Source organism: Chelonia mydas, chromosome 3 (assembly GCF_015237465.2).
Source record: "Chelonia mydas isolate rCheMyd1 chromosome 3, rCheMyd1.pri.v2, whole genome shotgun sequence".
NCBI lineage: Eukaryota > Metazoa > Chordata > Testudines > Cheloniidae > Chelonia > Chelonia mydas.
The window spans coordinates 159,995,001-160,008,211 of record NC_057851.1 but is presented as its reverse complement, the minus strand read 5'-3'; the positions used below and the strand labels follow the sequence as shown (position 1 = coordinate 160,008,211).

At 42.4% G+C, this 13,211-nt stretch overlaps 1 protein-coding gene across 2 annotated transcripts in view; it reads left to right on the top strand.

The window, feature by feature from the left end:
- KCNK2 (potassium two pore domain channel subfamily K member 2) overlaps nucleotides 1–12,575 on the top strand; it is a 206,922-nt gene extending 194,347 nt beyond the window's left edge. For both annotated transcript variants that reach the window (XM_043543656.1, XM_037895724.2), the window contains one exon: nucleotides 10,913–12,575. In XM_043543656.1, the coding sequence (XP_043399591.1) occupies nucleotides 10,913–11,230 (318 nt within the window). In that variant the 3' untranslated portion in view covers nucleotides 11,231–12,575. The remainder of the gene's footprint in view (nucleotides 1–10,912) is intronic.
- Nucleotides 12,576–13,211: the final 636 nt, after the last annotated feature.

Here is a 13,211-nt window from a genome sequence, read left to right as displayed (position 1 = left end):
TATGTTAAAAAGCCAGATGCTCCCTTCTGGCCGTAGGCTATATGAAACTTCATCGAGGTGCTGATCTTAGATAAGCATTGAGAAAGCTGGAAGAGCGTTGAGAAAGCTGATTACATTTGACATACGGGGTACTGATGTATTGTAGCCCATGCTCTCTCACCATCTCCCCCAACAGTTTTGTGTAGAAATTGATTAGGATGGTGTTGAGGACTAAGCCTTGTGGCACTCCAAATGAAAGGACTCAGGAGGTGCAGGGACGGCTGCTTGTAATGACTCAAGCCATTTCAGGGCACTTCCATTTATCTTCATGGCTTCTTGGTAATGGGTTTGACTTCCTTAATCTAACCACTAGCCCACTCTAATGCTGTTGGGGACTTTCCCTAGTCCTGCCAAATCCTGCATGCCTGTCTAATAGTAGCATCAGCAAAAGGTCTGTGCAAAGGTCTGTTTTGTTACTGAACAGGGAAGTTCAAGTATTTTAGGTGTGTCATACTAAAATGGTGGCTAACTGTTTTATATTATTTGATAAATGTGTCAGAGATTTGTAAGTTAGAGAATATTCCACATTATGTTATAACCAATTGAGATTGATATTTTCACTTTAGGCAGATTGATGGTCTTTCTTCAAGAGAAGCATATCTGGTTCAATATGAATTCCATTAGTCAGGATAGTGAGCTCTCTCCTGTTCCATGATAAGTGCATTACCATATTTCTGGAAGAATCTGATGCTACATTTGAAGTTGCTATGGGAAGACTTGTGGGACTGTGGTGTCTGTTGGGTCAGGAAACATAATAGCATAAAGGTCCATGATCAGGAGAGCCCAAAGCAAACAAGCAGTGTTTGAAAATTCCTATTAAAAGCGAATTAAGTAGTACTGAATACGTAAATTACCACATTAAGTATAAATTGTAAATTCTAAATGAGTGCACATTGCTTATACAGATCAGAGAGGTTCAAAGAAAACTTGTAACTACCTATAACCTGAATGCCTGATCTGGGGTTAGAGATACTCTGTGCACAAATTCAGGACTTAGCCACAGTCACAAGATAGCTGGATATTTTTTTCTTTAAGACTATCAGAAAAGTTAGTTAGTCGTTGACATTTAAATTGCCATCATAATGCTCTAGAGTTAATACTCCACTGAGATGAATGAGGATGTTTAACTCCTCCCAAATCTATTTTTGATTGCCTCTGTAGAAAAAGAGAAACACTTGGGGTTGGACTTGGAACTACTCACATTTAATGATGGTGTTCTAGCATAGGTTTCTATTGGCAAGAAGATATTGGGCTGCTGGCACTTGTACTATCTGTTATGTGGATGAGTCTTGGGCTGTCATTCTGATACCTTTCACCAGCACTTAAGAAATATTGTGCATATTCCAATCCTTGCACTCCATGTTAGTGATTAGCAGTCTTCATCAGTGTATCATATGGTTCAGAACTATTTGATTAAAAAAGCAGACATGTCTCCTATGGAGTCTGCAGAGTAATCTATTTTTGTGAGGCAAGGGGACTTGAAGAAAAAGTAAACAGTTCTTGCTGTAGAAATTTATGTGCAGATATTTTTGGTTTTGAACAGCAGACAACTGGCATTTCAATCACTTAGCATCAGATATGAAGTGGCTACCAGACCCCAAATTTAGCTAAAATTGAATGCAGTATGAGGAAATGTCATACCTTGGGGACTGAGAGAACCTGAACATTCATTGAAATGTCATTATGAACAGAGGAGGAATTAAATTACAAGAGCAGGTTGTTTATGTGCTCTGGCAATTTTAGAAATTGCACATTACTCTTTCAATAACCCCTTGAGCTCGAGTCCATAAATGTTACGTGGTAAAAGATGCTGTATCTGAAAGGGTAAAAATTTTCTTTAAGTGCATTCCAGGGCCCACAAAAGTTAGGGGCTGAAAGCAGCAATTTGGGCCAGACATAGGACACACAGCACTTATTCCAGCTTCCCTGTGCAGCGGTTATTCCAGCTTCCCCGTGCAGCACCATTGCATTTCAATCCTTCTTTCTCTTATTTTATAAGAATTGATTTATGGCAAACTGTGTGATAGTTTTGAAACACGAGCCGATGATAAGACCACGACATTCATGTCTTTTATTATTTAAATCAGGAGTTGAATCCAAGTCTCCAACGAGGATATTTATGGGAGAGCCTCACCAATTACACCACCTAGCCCCCAAAAAGGAGATTTTATTAGAATTTAATTATTAGATAACCTAATAACTAGACTTTTAAAATCCCATTGAATAATTAATGTGCCTAACAGTTAAAATACAGCAAGTGGCCCAGTGTTATGAAGATAGCATGGTCCTCTGCATGTCGCTGAGTGGCCATGAATAGTGAATAAAAAGCATGTCTTCGGGACTGCCAATAATTAGTTGTGCCAGCAGCACAGCCAGTTGGTTATTTGTGGGGAAAGCATGGGGATGGGGAGAAGAGAGCTGAAGCTGCCAATAGAAGAAAAATAAGAGTGAGGTTAAAAGGGTGGTGGGTAGGTCAGTTCAGAATGCTTGTGGCTTTCAGTAGCTTGCCTGGGCATAAGAATGGAGCAGGCTGACAGAGCAGAGGGATGGTAATCAAAACAAAGCTAGTTCAGCAGGTCTAAATTTAGATGTACCAATCTTGACAACATCCCTTGAAACGTGACTTGTCAGCAATGTGTCTCAAAGTGAAATATCTGGGCTAGATCCTCAGCTATAGCCGAGAAGTACTCACGCAGCTGCGAAGGTGCAAAGATGTGGGGATAGCATGGGAATTGTATGGATATTGATCTCAAAGGCCTAAAGAGTTCAAGGTGTTTATAAACTCATCACTGGTCAACATTAAACAGTGATAGATAGCTTTGGGGTGAATTTTAAACAGAGGCCTTGGTTTTACTTAGTTACTTGGCAAACACCCAAAAGCATTAATTCAAATTGAATATTTACGGATTAAACTCTCACACTCCCAGACAAAGAAGAAGAAAGTAAAACAAGATTTATATTGAAACTGTGGTTAAGTGATTATACAAAACAAACTTCAGACCTTATCAAAGTCTCCTCTCCTTTTGGAGTTAAAGTATCAGAGTCTCTTATTTTCAGAACAACCTTTCTTTGATGAAAAGGAAAAGGTTAATTTTACTCTCAGCCCTGATGTGAAGGGCATTCACTTACCCTGTTCTTAACAAACAGATGGACACAAGGTGGAGGAGAGACAGGATAGAAAAGATAGGTGAAATATGGCTTTTGTTGATGTTTTTGGAATGCTGCACCTCTGGTTAGTTATGAGTGGATGCTTTGGCTGGCACATTGACCACAACACCTGCTGCTTGGACTCTGGTTAGTTATGATTTAGTCAGGGCTATCATCTGTTTGGATTCTTTCTCCTTAGACAAGGCAGGTTTAGATGAATGCAGCCTAGTTGACTTCGGGATTTGATGAAAACCCACATTAGTGAGATAAGATAGGAGGAAAGAAACAGTGGGCAGGAAGTAACACAAGGGAAGGGAATACAATACAGGATCTTAGGTACCTTTGTGGTGCTGGCAATTAGATATCCCAACTGGTGGGCTGAAGAATCATAGAATATCAGGGTTGGAAGGGACCTCAGGAGGTCATCTAGTCCAACCCCCTGCTCAAAGCAGGACCAATTCCCAACTAAATCATCCCAGCCAGGGCATTGTCAAGCCTGACCTTAAAAAACTTCTAAGGAAGGAGATTCCACCACCTCCCTAAGTAACGCATTCCAGTGCTTCACCACCCTCCTAGTGAAAAAGTTTTTCCTAATATCCAACCTAAACCTCCCCCACTGCAACTTGAGACCATTACTCCTCGTTCTGTCATCTGCTACCACTGAGAACAGTCTAGATGCATCCTCTTTGGAACCCCCTTTCAGGTAGTTGAAAGCAGCTATCAAATCCCCCCTCATTCTTCTCTTCCGCAGACTAAACAATCCCAGTTCTCTCAGCCTCTCCTCATAAGTCATGTGTTCCAGTCCCCTAATCATTTTTGTTGCCCTCCGCTGGACGTTTTCCAATTTTTCCACATCCTGCTTGTAGTGTGGGGCCCAAAACTGGACACAGTACTCCAGATGAGGCCTCACCAATGTCGAATAGAGGGGAATGATCACATCCCTCAATCTGCTGGCAATGCCCCTACTTATACAGCCCAAAATGCCATTGGCCTTCTTGGCAACAAGGGCACACTGTTGACTCATATCCAGCTTCTCGTCCACTGTAACACCTAGGTCCTTTTCTGCAGAACTGCTGCCGACCCATTCGGTCCCTAGTCTGTAGCGGTGCCTGGGATTCTTCCATCCTAAGAGCAGGACTCTGCACTTGTCCTTGTTGAACCTCATCAGATTTCTTTTGGCCCAATCCTCTAATTTGTCTAGGGCCCTCTATATCCTATCCCTACCCTCCAGCGTATCTACCTCTCCTCCCAGTTTAGTGTCATCTGCAAACTTCCTAAGGGTGCAATCCACACCATCCTCCAGATCATTAATGAAGATATTGAACAAAACCGGCCCGAGGACTGACCCGTGGGGCACTCCACTTGATACCGGCTGCCAACTAGACATGGAGCCATTGATCACTACCCGTTGAGCCCGACAATCTAGCCAGCTTTCTATCCACCTTATCGTCCATTCATCCAGCCCATACTTCTTTAACTTGCTGGCAAGAATACTGTGGGAGACTATGTCAAAATCTTTGCTAAAGTCAAGGAATAACACGTCCACTGCTTTCCCCTCATCCACAGAGCCAGTTATCTCGTCATAGAAGGCAATTAGATTAGTCAGGCATGACTTGCCCTTGGTGAATCCATGCTGACTGTTCCTGATCACTTTCCTCTCCTCTAAGTGCTTCAAAATTGATTCCTTGAGGACCTGCTCCATGATTTTTCCAGGGACTGAGGTGAGGCTGACTGGCCTGTAGTTCCCAGGATCCTCCTCCTTCCCTTTTTTAAAGACGGGCACTACATTAGCCTTTTTCCAGTCGTCCGGGACCTCCCCTGATCGCCATGAGTTTTCAAAGATAATGGCCAATGGCTCTGCAATCACACCCGCCAACTCCTTTAGCACTCTCGGATGCAGCGCGTCCGGCCCCATGGACTTGTGCTCGTCCAGCTTTTCTAAATAGTCCCGAACCACTTCTTTCTCACAGAGGGCTGGTCACCTCCTCCCCATGCTGTGCTGCCCAGTGCAGGAGTCTGGGAGCTGACCTTGTTCTTGAAGACAGAGGCAAAAAAAGCAATGAGTACATTAGCTTTTTCCACATCCTCTGTCACTAGGTTGCCTCCCTCATTCAGTAAGGGGCCCACACTTCCCTTGACTTTCTTCTTGTTGCTAACATACCTGAAGAAACCCTTCTTGTTACTCTTAACATCTCTTGCTAGATGCAACTCCAAGTGTGATTTGGCCTTCCTGATTTCACTCCTGCATGCCTGAGCAATATTTTTATACTCTTCCCTGGTCATTTGTCCAATCTTCCACTTCTTGTAAGCTTCTTTTTCGTGTTTAAGATCAGCAAGAATTTCACTGTTAAGCCAAGCTGGTCGCCTCCATATTTACTATTCTTTCTACACATCAGGATGGTTTGTCCCTGTAACCTCAATAAGGATTCTTTAAAGAATAGCCAGCTCTCCTGGACTCCTTTCCACCTCATGTTATTCTCCCAGGGGATCCTGCCCATCAGTTCCCTGAGGTTGTCAAAGTCTGCTTTTCTGAAGTCGAGGGTCCGTATTCTGCTGCTCTCCTTTCTTCCTTGTGTCAGGATCCTGAACTCGACCATCTCATGGTCACTGCCTCCCAGATTCTCATCCACTTTTGCTTCCCTTACTAATTCTTCCCGGTTTGTGAGCAGCAGGTCAAGAAGAGCTCTGCCCCTAGTTGGTTCGTCCAGCACTTGCACCAGGAAATTGTCCCCTACACTTTCCAAAAACTTCCTGGATTGTCTGTGCACCGCTGTATTGCTCTCCCAGCAGATATCAGGGTGATTGAAGTCTCCCATAAGAACCAGAGCCTGTGATCTAGTAACTTCCGTTAGCTGCCGGAAGAAAGCCTCGTCCACCTCATCCCCCTGATCCGGTGGTCTATAGCAGACTCCCACCATGACATCACCCTTGTTGCTCACGCTTCTAAACTTAATCCAGAGACACTCAGGTTTTTCTGCAGTCACCGGAGCTCTGAGCAGTCATACTGCTCTCTTACATACAGTGCAACTCCCCCACCTTTTCTGCCCTGCCTGTCCTTTCTGAACTGTTTATATCCATCCATGACAGTACTCCAGTCATGTGAGTTATCCCAACAAGTCTCTGTTATTCCAATCACATCATAATTCCTTGACTGTGCCAGGACTTCCAGTTCTCCCTGCTTGTTTCCCAGGCTGTTTGCATTTGTGTATAGGCACTTGAGATAACTTGCTGTTTGTCCTGCTTTCTTAGTATGAGGCAGGAGCCCTCCCCTTTCGCGTTCTCCTGCTCATGCTTCCTCCCAATATCCCACGTTCCCACTTACCTCAGGGCTTTCGTCTCCTTCCCCCGGTGAACCTAGTTTAAAGCCCTCCTCACTAGGTTAGCCAGCCTGCTTGCGAAGATGCTCTTCCCTCTCTTCGTTAGGTGGAGCCCGTCTCTGCCTAGCACTCCTCCTTCTTGGAACACCATCCCATGGTCAAAGAATCCAAAGCCTTCTCTCCGACACCACCTGCATAGCCATTCATTGACTTCCACGATTCGACGGTCTCTACCCAGGCATTTTCCTTCTACGGGGAGGATGGACGAAAACACCACTTGCGCCTCAAACTCCTTTATCCTTCTTCCCAGAGCCATGTAGTCCACAGTGATCCGCTCAAGGTCATTCTTGGCAGTATCATTGGTGCCCACATGGAGGAGAAGGAAGGGGTAGCGATCCGAGGGCTTGATGAGTCTCGGCAGTCTCTCCGTGAATCCTAGCTCCTGGCAAGCAGCAGACTTCTCGGTTTTCCCGGTCGGGGCGGCAGATTGATGACTCAGTCCCTCTGAGGAGAGAGTCCCCGACCACCACCACCTGCCTCCTCCTCTTCGGAGCGGTGGTCGTGGAACCCCCATCCCTAGGACAGTGCATTTCATGCCTTCCAATCGGCGGAGTCTCCTTCTGTTCCCTTCCCTCAGATGTATCATCTAGTCCACTCTCCGCATTAGTACCTGTGGAGAGAACATGAAAACGGTTGCTTACCTGTATCTGCGCTGCTGGTACATGGACGCTCCCCTTTCTTCTTCTGGAGGTCACATACTGCCAAATTCCTTCACTGTCCTCCTGTCCCCGCTGCACAGCCTGCTCTGAATCTTCAGAACATTGTGCCTGTAGAAGCATATCCTGATGTCTGTCGAGAAACTGAAGATTTCCTGTTATACAACGCAGGGTCGATATTTGTTTCTCCAGACCTTGAACCTTCTCTTCCAATATGGAGACCAGCTTGCACTTTGTACAGACAAAGTCGCTTCTGTCCTGTGGAAGAAAGACTAACATGGCACATCCAGTGCAGGTCACAACAGCTGAACACTCCCCATCCATATTACCTTCCTTCTACGAGCTTCCTCAGGAGTTGTAGAAACTACTTGGAAAATCCAGCAAGATGTAAGCCTCAGTGGGCTCTCCCCGGGGCGAACTCCCAGGCAAACTCCCACTGTTAGCCTCTCTGCTGTTCGCCGCTCAGCTGACTGGCATTTTATAACAGTCAGGCCCACTCAAGGCTCACCTGGAACAAAGCACTCCCAATTCACACTTTTCAAACAACCAATCAAGCACACGGTCAAATTGTCCCCACAACAGACACTCAGATACTCACCAACACAGCCTCCCTAATGCAGCCCTTAGCGAACCTCCTCTCAGACAGATCCCAGGCAAACTCCCTCTGTTAGCCTCTCTGCTGTTCGCCGCAGACTGGATATCAAGATAATATAATGACTTTCAGCTCTTAAATGGGAAGACAAAGTTCCTTAAACAAGAGCAAGGCCAGCCAGCCTTCCTCTCAGGAAGTGAGTCCTTTAGAAGAGTTGAGAGGCGTTGAATGCTGGCACATTAGGGGATGAACTGTCCCAAAAGGATTAAAGCTGGTGGCATATATCCTCATTGTTTTGTCCACCAATTAAATCCATTTCTGTAAGGACAAATTTGGAACAGGTAGCTTTGTTCCCACATTGTCTTGTTTACCAAGTATAATCTCACCACGGTCCTTGATTTATATCAGTAGGCCATTTGGATTGGACTAATCGTTTCTCTGTGTGGTTTTCTTACATCTGTTGTAACATTCATCGTTGTAAACAACTGACCTATTATTTGTGGTTATTGTAACATCTTATGAACTTTCACATACTTTTTACAATGGATCTTAGGGTAACTTTGTAGAGCCAATTATCATAACACAACCCATACGCTTTTTCTGTGCCATCTAAGGATTCCCCTTCTCAAGGGGATCTTCTAGTCGTTGGGAAAGCCATTCTTAGGATAGCTTTACACCAGTTCAGTAGGGCAAAGCTGCCCTAATGTAGGGGAAGATCTAGCTCATTGTTTTGGTGGGGTTTTTTTTTATTACTTGTTTTCTATTAAGAAAAGTACTGGCACAGTTAAAATCTGTAGGTATCACAAGCTTTATTGTTCTAAAATCTGAAGTACATATGTCAGTGTTATTTTTAGCCCGGTTTGAATACTGATTAATTATTCAGCTAGCGTAAACTGCTATGCAAAACTGAAAAGAATCCTTGTTTTAAAAATATACATATTAGGCCACATTCATTTTTGGTGTAATTCTATTGAAGTTGAATGATGTACAGATTTAATAACATGACCTTTGGATCTGGGGGCTTTTTTGTTTGTGCAATGAGAAGAAAAGCTGGATTAAACACCCCCTTATCATTCCCCCGTGAGCTGATAACTTTTACCACCATTGTGTTTCTGTTTCCAGCGGCACTGCAAAATATACATAGCCCTGTGGCCACCTTCCAGAGCTAATGTACATAATCATTTTAAAGGCAAAGCCTCTTGTTTCTCTGACTTTATTTTCATTTGATTTTTGTGAACAAATATGTGCTCACCTTGTCACTGCTTGTTTGCCAGCGATTGAAATTCTGGGACTCCGCGCTACAAATTAGAGTAATTTATTTAAGTGGTTTAATTCTTTTAACGTGCTATGCTTTGGATTTACATTAGTCTACTCTACCATCTCCTTTCTGAGCCTAACTTACCATTAAAACAGTCTGAAAAGTGGAGACTTAAGGGAAAAAAATCCTCCAAAAATATCTGTTCCTGAGTTTAATTGAAAAAACAAAAAACACAAAACCCTGAAAAACAACCTAATCATTCCAAGGAGTCCTCTTCATTTATTTTAAATGGTAAATGGAGGGTTTTCTCTGCTTGGTGTAATAACTGTATCCTGGGCTAAGTACAGTTAAAGGCCAGTGTGTTAATGTTAAATAAAGGCAGAGGCTGAGGTTCATATCAGCGCAGTGTAAGGTTATTGCCAAATTTAGAGGAATCCCCCTCCACGTATTATATGAAAACATTTTCTCCCTCCTCTTATCCATTTCCTCCCATTGCTACACCTCAGCACCTCCCAGGCCTTTGCTACTTAGCAAGAAACCCTAACCCCCACACAGCTCCCTTAAAAAAATAAGTTTTGTAACAGTATATTTAAAAGCTTCTCTCTCCTTTTGCACCACCCCCACTTTCCATGTCCCTTACTTCTCTCCATCCTCTTATCTTTTTCTTTGCTCCATTTACCCCCTCTCCAAAAAAGAGTGCCTTTCCTATTTCAAGTGGTCAAAAGGCTGAACATTTTGGGCACTGGGAAGTAAAGGGTAATTTTGGACTCTCCCTACCCCCTGCCCACACTCATATGCATGTGCGTGCACACACATGTTCTTCAGGCCTGCTGATACTGAAAGCTAAGCGGAGTGTAAAGTTGAGGAGAAACATGGTTGAAAGACTGCTGTCTTCACTGAGAGTGGATCAGCCCCTGTGTTGGTTCCTGGCAAATGCATTTGGAGTGCTGAGAGCAGGAACCAGTCAAAGTGCAGGGATCTGCATATTTCCTAATTGAGAAATAGCAGTCATTATGCAAATCAGAACACCTCCCGTAGCCAATCAGAATGGAGGGATTTTCATAATGGCAATAGAATCATAGAGCTGTGAGACTCCACAACATCTCTGCTCTCTGACTAGTGGACATGGTTTCATTTCAGGATAATTAGTGACAGCCCTCGAGTCCCACATTGTACTCCTGTTCCTTTCTCTATTTGAAATAACAGACTTAGTTGAAATGGAAAGAAAAAGCAAAGCATATTGCTGACTTGACTAAAACTGTCACTTACATTAATCCTTGTTTTGAACATGCGCTAAAAATAGAATACAAGCAGCTGCCATTTTTCTTTTAAAAGCCCTTTCCATCTATATTTAGAAAATCCTGTGGCAAGCTTCACAGAGATCTTTACACAGACAGTAAGTGTGTCCATAAATAACCCTGTACATCTCCCCTGGTAACAATACATAACACAGTCTGGATTTCTGGGAATTCAACACCCCCCGGCCAGCTGGGTTGTTCTCAACTGCCAGGACCTCATTTTTAAAGGAAACTTCCCCTTATTGATTCCATATAAATCAGCTTGTCCATTTTTAACTGTATAGATTTTTGTTGTTGTTGTTGTGTTTAATGTCATTCTTAGCTCTTGTTGTATTAATATGTCTTCCTTTTGGACGAAAGAATATAACTCTATGAAACTAGACTTTTTTTTTTTAACAAAAGGTAAACCTGAACCAAAAAAGAGTTGTGCCAGTGGGCAACAGTTTTGTTCTCTGTTCGTGCTGGGGTCCCGAATATAAACCATCCTTGACGTGCCTAATCATGTTGTGTTTCTCTCCCCTTCTCTTTCATTGTGTGTGTTGCAGGTGGGAGAGTTCAGAGCTCACGCTGCCGAATGGACGGCCAATGTCACGGCAGAGTTCAAAGAAACCCGCAGGCGTCTAAGTGTGGAGATTTATGACAAGTTTCAACGGGCTACCTCCATCAAAAGGAAGCTCTCTGCAGAGCTCGCTGTCAACCACAGTCAAGATCTGACCCCTTGCAAGAGAACCCTGTCAGTCAACCACCTCTGCAGTGAGAAGGACATCTTGCCTGCTCTAACAAAGACAGACAGCATTTATATGAATGGTTTGACTCCTCACTGTGCAGCGGAAGATATTGCTGTGATTGAAAACATTAAGTAGTGCTGACTTTGGATGCCGATCCTTGGAGAAGCTTTTGGCTTAAACTAGCCATATACTTCTTTTTTTTTCCTATCCATGATTGATGCTAGTAACATTTTATACATGTGCATGAGTTCAACAGAAACCACCACGATAGGGATTCAGTGTCACCATCATATCTCTTCAGACACAAGATGAATGGAATTTCTGTTGTTGATAGATGCTGGAGCAAGCAACGTCCAATGCCTTTTTGTGCTCAGACTGTTGTTCATTTCTCCTAATGTGCCATATGGCCTAAATAATGAATTATATTTGTTTATGTTAACAGTGTAGCTTTGAGGGATCAGTCCTTACATTTTCAGGGTCTACCTTACTGAGCCTAGGAATGGACCATTTATGGACTACAACACATTTGTAAATGGCAAGAAATTCTTATGCAGCCTTTTACCTAAGAAATTTTTGTCAGTGCCTTATCTTTTGAAGAAACAGAACCTCTATAACTCTTACATGGTTTGTGTTTGTTTGTTTGTTTTTTGCAGGAGTAATGTATTTCATTTGAGCTTTCATCTTGCCTGAAATGATGATGTTTTAAAGGTGTCTTTAGTGAAGATAGCAGCATTGAGAATGGATGCCAAAAATCAACAGACATCAAAGCGACACTCCTAAATCTAGCTTTAAAGGCACGGCAGTTACAAGAGTTGCAAAAATGTCCCCTGAAAATATTTATTTTACTCACATCCAGGTGATGCATGCTCACACTATATTAGAACCAGACCTGTAGAATTTATGGATCCATTTTGGGTTTTATTTTTCAAGAATTGTTTAGCAATGTTATCCCATGTGTCAGATTACCAAAAATCTCCAGTGATGTGTAATTAAATTATTTGCTAGATCACAAGAGGAAGTAGAAGTTAATACAGTGTGGAAATGTTTTTAATTGGTGCATTCTAATAACCATACTCATTAAAACATTACAGAAGAATACCACAGCAATTTCTAATCATCATAAATCTGCTGCCAGAAAGTTACTCTCTGAAAAGAATTTTAAACTTTTTATTTAAGCCAACTCACACCAGGCTCCTACTGGATCCTATTGGAGTGCTTTCCTGAATGTCACACTGTACATTGGTTGCCTACACCGGAACTATGACTGATGTGGGAATGCAATTGAAACTGGTATCACTGTGACTTTCTACATATAAAATACAGACTTCTCTGAATACAAATACAGACATGAAGGAAAGCTGATAAATAGCACAATCTGAATGCCGATGATTGTTCAGATAGGACAGGCTGATGATATGCAGATCTGAAGCCAATCCTTGGGGTTTCTGTATTGGTTTTAAAGAAAAGCATTGACTTTAATTCTATATCTGTTGTTTTGTTTATAGTTGTGTGTGAGATTCAGAAGGAATGCAGGATAAAAACAAGGAATGGATAATTTTGTCTTTTTTAAATTTTTTCATATTTTAGTCTATTGTAAGCTGGCTGTACATAAAATGAATATAACAAGCCCTAAGGGAATAATTTAGCCTCTGTGCAAATTAAAGAAAAATTAGACTTTGTTGATTGGCCATGATGAAAATGACAAATTTGTAGCATTTCTGACCATTAGATAACATACAAAATATGAATGTTAATGTTCTGGATGCTTAATCTTGTTCTCTGATTAATCAACGCTATCAGTGTAAATATCAGTCAATTAACATTTACAGAGAGTAAGCTTTTAAATTAAGGAAAGTTCCATGAATTAGTACCAGGCCATGCTCTTTTAAAAGAAAAAGACCCCTGTCTCTCCCAGCACAGTGTTCTGAATGTCCACGTGGTGAGAAGCTCTTCTTGCCATGTATAAACTGTGAATTGTAATGAAAAATAAAGTTTTTACTTAAAATAAGCTTTTCTGAGTCTCCTGCTTGCTGCTGTCCCACCAGAATGCTGAGAAATCACTTGAGACACCAGCTGTTTGAGGGCTCAAAGGTTACAGTCTTTATACTCGTTTGCA